General features: G+C 38.4%; 1 protein-coding gene across 1 annotated transcript in view; it reads right to left on the reverse strand.

Annotated features, from left to right (window-relative positions):
- LOC135681283 (uncharacterized) overlaps positions 1–6,500 on the reverse strand; it is a 7,400-nt gene extending 900 nt beyond the window's left edge. Inside the window, exons 1-3 of the mRNA XM_065195663.2 lie at positions 6,126–6,500; positions 1,406–1,996; positions 278–541 (exon numbers count right to left, since the gene is read on the reverse strand). Of these exons, the coding sequence (XP_065051735.2) occupies positions 278–541; positions 1,406–1,996; positions 6,126–6,387 (1,117 nt within the window). The 5' untranslated portion in view covers positions 6,388–6,500. The remainder of the gene's footprint in view (positions 1–277; positions 542–1,405; positions 1,997–6,125) is intronic.
- Between the last annotated feature and the right edge of the window lie 964 nt (positions 6,501–7,464).

The raw sequence follows: 7,464 nt of genomic DNA on the forward strand, positions 1-7,464 counted from the left end.
GCGTTTTTGCAAAGTGAAAATTTTGTGTGCAAAATCAGAACGGAATAAAAATAAATGCTAACCTAATTTTAACGCTAGGAAGGTGTGTGAACTCTGATATTGAACATGATATGGAAGGAACTAAGACTACCCTTTAGTTCAAATTCTTAACAGGTCTGGAAGTTACTAAATCGAATAGTTCGCGGGTACGGGTACTGTCCGTATCGTGGCACACGCTCACATTTTCCCGCCCTGTATTTTCTCGAATCCTATCCTGCACTTACTCTTTTATACTTACTTTGCACGAAAACCAGGCTCTGCCCTGTGAATCTATTTATGCTGTTTTGTGCCAGACACTGGTACAATCCACTAGCCTCTGCCTTTATTTCTGATATCATCAATCTTCCATCTGGATCGACTTTAGCTGAACTAGGCATCGGGCCTCCGATCCTTTCCCACCTTATTTTTGGTTGAGGGTGGCCGTGAACCTTGCAGGAGATCTGGACTGACAAGCCGCTATATGTCGAGAGTCTTTCTGGTGTTACTTTTACTTGACCCAAAACTGAAAAACGAAAATGGCGAATTGAAAGAAATAATACAAGCTCTTCATTCTAATTTCATTTTCAACGTTTGGCTAAGAAAATTAGAAACTCTAACGGGCAGTATATATTGCACAGGGGCCCAATATATATCATAGGTTTAACACTGCAAATTGTATTTTAAATATAACATGTAATGCCCAAGAACAAAGGGACTGTTTTTCAGTAAATACGCTTGTTTGTAGGTTGAAAAAAATAACAGAGAGCGGAGGGCGAATCGAATGTCTTGAGAACGAGTCAGATAGTCACGGTCATGTTGCAGTGCAAACTGATGTAGGCAAAAGTGGGAACACAAACGCTTACCTCAGTCTCCTTTTGAAAGAGATCTCCAATCCCTGTCGTGCTGAAACTCATCTGCTACCAAATATTATTGGGAATTATGCTGTATACACATGGCTAGAACCGCTAAATGTTTTCCAGTTTTTATGAGGAATAATCTGTTCCCACGGATGATAAGTTCCAAATGTCTTGTACAATGACGTTTTTTAAGACAATGTTGTTCCTCTACGTTCGATCTCAATATGTTTTCATCGAAGGATTGATAAATGTAACAGTTTTCAGGAGAATTAAAGATTTGATGTAAAACTTTGTTGCCAGAGCACATCCCCCCCCCCGTATGCAAAGATTCCAGGTACCTCTCCCTGTTAGGTTAAGACGTATCCTGGGTACCAGACTAACTGTATGACTCCATTGAGATGGAAGTACTATATATACTGAAAATCTTACTGTAATGAAACTGGAGACGCTTGTCAAAAAACCGATTTTCATTCCTTAATGCATTACCTCCCTTCTAAGGATTCACACAACGATTATAGAGTTTAACTTACAATGAACCTCTAGATTCGCCTGTGCACTTGTGTTGCCAAGAATGTTTTCAGCGATGCACGTGTATATTCCACTGTGTTCTGGCTGGGCACTTTCTATCATGATTCCCATGCCATTGATGTTTTTCACTCTCCTTTTGGCATCGCCCAAATCCTTCTTTGGGAAGCTCCATCTGACATCTGGCTGCGGATTGCCTTCTGCAATGCAAGAGAACGTCACAGCTGACCCTTGCCTCGCGGTTGTGTTTACTGGCTTTACAGTTATCCTCGGTTTCTCTATTGATAAGCCCGGTGGCCCCCTTGGACCAACGTCGCCCTTTTCACCTTTATCGCCATCTTGACCTTGAATGCCTCGCCTCCCAGGAGGCCCAATCAACCCACGATCCCCTTTAGGACCCCGTGGTCCAGGTTTACCCCGTGGTCCTCGATCCCCAATTGTGCAAACAGCTGTTCTGTTGCATGCTCTGTTCTGCTGCTGATAGGGCGAATTATGTCTTTTGAGTTCATCAAGCCATTGCTTTACCACAAATTGAAGCTGATACATTTGCCCATTTGCATGCCGTTTCAAACGTGCGTGACTCTTGAGAGGCGATTCTGTTAGAAACATACATGTTTTAATATTTAGAAAACTACTTAAGTTAAGTAATTGTTTAAATATTTGGATCAATAAAGCCAAGTATTGTTTACCAGGTTAAAAACAGGTTTTCTTGACTGTCATCAAATGCTGCAACAACTGCTCAAGGATTCTTTTTTATATCGAGAAAGGAAATTTAAAGCAAAAATCAGTCAAAGTGCAAATTGCAATTGATGCACCGTAGATCCTCGAATAAACCCCCTTGCGTTTAAAATAGGTAATTTTTAGATGGGGGCTTATTCGAGGGAAGGGGGGCTAACAAAAATAATCTTAGAGTTACCATGCAAATAGCCCGTTATGAACTTATTTCAAAATTTTCAAGTACACTCCATTAACTATTTTACCTGAAGAGCCTTTCGATAATATAAAACAAAAGTAAAATCAAAACACAAAAAGGTGTTAAGTCAAAAATATTAATGTGTTCATTGTCTTTGGTGGTCTCTTCGTCAGTTTCTCCATAATTAAACATTATCCATTCGTCCCTGAATGTGTTATAATTATGGATTTAATAAAGCTATTTTCTGTTCTTTTTTTCTGAACTTTTTATCAATTCTCATTCCACGGTTGGGGCTTACTTGAGGGGAGGGGGGTTATATGGAGGGGGCAATTCCAGGATTTGAGGTTCACTAATTTTCTAAACGAAACACACTGTTAGGAACGAGTACTAGACAGACAGAAATATTAAGGATTGTCCTGAACATAAAATACAAGCAACATAGAATGGGTGAGATGAAAAAATAATGACAAAATTGCACCAAAAGGGAATATCGCACGCCCGTAGCTAAGAGGTGGCATGGGGCAATTCTACCCTGGATCAAGAGCATACCAGCTGTTTGCAACCCCGAGAATTGTCTCTAAACTTTTTAATGGCGTTTTCGTAATTTTCATTGGATTGTCATGACAATTTGAGTCAATCAAATATTGGCGGAAGGAAAATTGTTTATTTGGGTCTCTTATTATTCATTTAGGACTTAAGATGGTGCCTGGCGCTCAGAAAACTTTTGCTGCTAAGCAAAAACTTGAAATGAAACATTGCTGAAACGTCTCCCTGCAACAGGACTGGAGAGTTTGCCACCCCTACCCCACAGGCCTGGATACGGGCTTGATTTGTCGGCCCTTTTGAAAAACTTAAAAGAAGAGCTGAACATGTTCGTTGTAGGCGGAAATACTCACCATCACGGCAACAGCGGATCAGTTCAAAATTCTACTTCATACGGCAGTAGTCAAGGCGCTACGGGGAATCACACTGGAAATTTTTGCGGGCAATTTAATATTTGGTTTACAACTTGCCTAATACTTTACTGAAGAGAATTCCAGTGGTCTGAGACCTCCAAGTTACCTCAGTGGGTCATCCAGCTAAAGTTTTGCTAGCGCTGTTTTAGGCCTATATCCATTTGAGGGCGCCATTTTCTTATGCGTAAGACTTCTCGAACAGGTCCTGGTGATTCTAAAAAACGCTCTATTTTTCCAGCTGATTCAAAACAAGCCTTGTTTAAATCATTTCTTGAAATATCTGCAGAAAGTGTTAAGGGATTTGCCTTATTCTAAAGGAGTGGTTATATGGATGAGTTCTCGAAAGATATGTCACGGATAAATCTTCTCAACTATTATTACAAATATTACTTCAGCGTTTCTAACGTTGTCAGATGATCTTTTTAATTGGAAGTTCTTAGAGGCTTGATGGCAAATGAAAGTGAAACAGGGGATAAAGGGGTCATTAAAGAAGGGGTTGGGTGGGGTCGAATCAGGCGTGAAGAGCTGGGGCCCCCTTGTAAATCGTGCTGTATACCTTGGGCTGAGCCCCCTTTTAAATGCCAAAATGCAGCATTTTTCTACTTTTGCAATAGTTTCTGCAAAATGAAAATTTTTATTATTCTTTTGAAATCTTTTAACATAATCTAAATATATTTGGTTATTAAACAAATTTGTCGAATTTGGTAAATCTCACTTGAGTTGATAGTCTTTCAAAAATATATCCTCATGTATAACTGGCGCATTTTAAATTACATATATATATATAAGCAATTTACATTGTAAAATATATCTTTTGTGTGGTCTTTTAACTAAACAGAAACCCGATGCTATTTCAAAAGTAAAATGCAACAGCGTGAACAGCTCTGCCTATACGGTATCGAGCATAATATGACAGACCAGTAAAGAGTTACTTTCACTACTTTTAGAATTTAACTTTTATTAGGGACTAGTGGTAAAAGGTTTCACCCGGAATGATTTTTGCGGACAAGTCTCTACGATACAATAGCAAAGGTGAAAATTGTTGACCGATAAAATACATGCTGGTAAATTCTAATTTGAGGTCAAAAAGTCGTGCATTGCGTGTAGCAAGAAAACAGGCGGAAAAGCAGATGGGGAAACTTCATGCACAAAAGCTCGACACTTTTTGGGCGAGGAAGCACACTCGAGGCAAACTTGTTGCAGTAGTAAGGAAGGGTGTCTTTTCTCACTTGTTGCATCTTACCATTTACTCTCTGTGCCACTACTTTTGGTGTGGTTTGGGGCATTTACAAAACGGGGCAGTAAATTCAATTGATATATTTGAGCATCAATATAACCTCGTTTTAAATCAGAATTTGAGGGCCGACTATTGTATTTTTAAAAACATCAAATAAACGGTGCCTTTCAAGGCATTTAATTTTCTGTTGCCATCTGTTACCATGAAAGGCACTTCTGTAATCGTTAGCATTAAGCATGCAGTGCAGGCATTAGAGCTGTACTGGATTCCAAAAGGTTATCGTGTATCGCCTTTGCATCAAAAATTTAAGTTGTTTTTTCGATACCAATTCGCACGTACACAGTGACCTGTCATGTCGCTGTCACTTTTTAAAAACTGGCATGTTGATGTCCAATGACTTCTGCATGTTACCGGCGTTGGTTGTCGACAGGGAATTTTTAACAACAATCGAGCAAAGTGCCTAACCCAATGGGGTAGTTTTCGCTCTTGATTTTGGTACTTCCAGCCTTGCTGAATATTTTAAGCCTTGGATACATTTTTTGAAACACAATCGAAATCACGTGATCGATGACGTCATTTTCCCTGGTCATTAACATTTTTAATTCTCTTTTTTGAAAGATCGCTCCAGCCATTTTAGACATTTTAGAAATTGACCGAAGGGGGGGGGCTAAACACCCAGACAGTGGCGTCGCCAGCTCGAAAAAACTGGGGTGGACAAAAACAAATTTTCTCGGCCACGACCTTCATACTTTTGAAAAATCCTTTTTTAGTTTTTTCATCCGTTTTGAAATTTTTGGACAAGCAACTTTATCAAGCAGCATTTTTCGTAACGGTGTGCGAAAATAGAAATCGATCTGATCGACCCGACTCCCCCCTCCCCTCAAAGGTTTTTCAGTGGATTTCGAGAAAATAGAAAATCGACTTCTGGGAAAACTGGGGTGTCCACCCCAGTCCACCCCGTGGTGACGCGACTGCCCCCGGAGCCACCCCACTTCCGCGGTCCCTGGTCAAAAGTACTTGGAACACAAAGCAATTTGCGTTGCTTTCTAATGTTTTTCAGTTCTTTTTCGGAAAAATCCTTTTTTTATTACCCCTTTCGCCCTAAAAAATGTTGATAATTTAGAAAAAATATCATGGAAGTCGTAGAAAAAAGCGTACACATCCCATATGTCGCTTTGTAGCAAACCAACATTGTTCAAAGAGGGGAAGGGGATTGGCTGAATTTGCCCTTGAAAACTGACTTTAGTGTACCAAGACAGGACCAAGACGTTTGGGAGGCAGAGGGCTGGCATTGTACAAGCAACTACAAGCAAATTTTAACATGCGCCAGCGCCCCAGTCCACAAATGGTTTTGTGGACTGGGGCACAGACTACACTATCATATTACCTTGTTGTTTGTCATCACACAAGAAATGTGAAGCAAATTGTACACATTGTACTCATAATTATGAGTATGTGTGTCTTTAATTATGGTTTCTAAACACCATAAAGGTAACAAGCTACCTAAATAGAATTAAGAATGCAAATGACATAGGTAGAAAACGAACAAAGAACAAAGAATTCGATTTTATAGAATTCAATGGCCTAAATGACGCAAAACGACGCTGGAATAAAATTACCTTTGAAAATTTCTTTGACCATCCCGAAGACTTTCTCAGCTGTCATGTCGTTACTTTCTTCCCGACGAGTTTTCAGCATTAAATTAAGCTTGTCTTCCATCACCGTTAAACGTTTTTCCTGGAATACAATAATTCCTGCTTCCCACACAATCGCAACTAAGAACATAACAAGCAACATTCGTGCTGTTCGATCACAACATTTGTGTCTGTTAGAAGAGTACATGGAAAGTGTCCCTTGTCTGCTTCCATCTTTCTCCGCCATTTTTAGACTGTTCTGTTTTTCGAAAGTCTGCTGTGTTTTTGAAGGCGACAGTCCAGTCCAGTATGAAATACTGATGGTAGAAATTTCAAATAAGAGGTTCGGAAGTTTTTGTGTTCAACATCCGGTTTCGAGTATCTAGGTTTCGCTGTCTAGTATCGGGGGCCCGAGATAAGTGATTCAGCTGCAGAACCAACAAAAGCATTCACGTGTTTTTGTCATTTCAATCTTTATTCTAGCTTTTGTTTTTCCATTTTATAAAAAGTTGATTTTTATTAAAAAATCTTTTACCATGTAACTCTTAATTCAATATAGGAAATGAAATAAATAAATTTGTATTTAATATATCAAAGAATAAGAATAAAGTTTTTTCTAAGGCAGCCTTTCCACTTGCCTGGGTTTAACCCATTTGAAAAACGGATACATTTTAACCCGTTTTGGTTTCAACCCTAAATGTAAAGGAACAAAGTTTTACTTCATTTTTGTCATTTATTGTCATTTAACCCAAATGTAGTCGCTTTTTTCCAGGTTTTTTTCTCTGATTTAGTAATATAAAAAAAGAATGAACTATTTGAAGGTGGCTTTCAAGGTTACGGTAAACGTTTTTGACACGATATTTGGTTTTCTCTCCCTGAAAGCAAAACAATTAACGAAATCAGATTAAACTATACATCATTCGATGCACAAGAATTTGGCGATTTCAACCATATCAAAATAATTAACAAATATTGTAAAATGATACTTTCCAGGCAAATTTATTGCTCAAATGATTGTACCACCTTCAAATTTATACTTTTTTACATTATACTTATTTTGTACATTTTTTTCATTTTTTATAATATTTATACAGGTTAAAGGTTCATACATATGTTTTTCAACCTGACCTGTTTAAAAGAATAAAATAAGAGCTAATAACTATGTTAAAATACTAGTAACAAAAGAAATTTATCAATCAAACCTAATTTATAATATCTAATAATACTAAGGCTATAAAAAGTGAACGTAAAGATGAAATAAAAGTTGTCCCCGACTATAGTTGTTCTTCGAAGGTTTTGAGGGAGGGGGCCAATTTGGTAGCCC

The sequence above is a fragment of the Rhopilema esculentum genome, chromosome 12 (assembly GCF_057945365.1).
Source record: "Rhopilema esculentum isolate cy_ngs chromosome 12, ASM5794536v1, whole genome shotgun sequence".
Taxonomy (NCBI): domain Eukaryota; kingdom Metazoa; phylum Cnidaria; class Scyphozoa; order Rhizostomeae; family Rhizostomatidae; genus Rhopilema; species Rhopilema esculentum.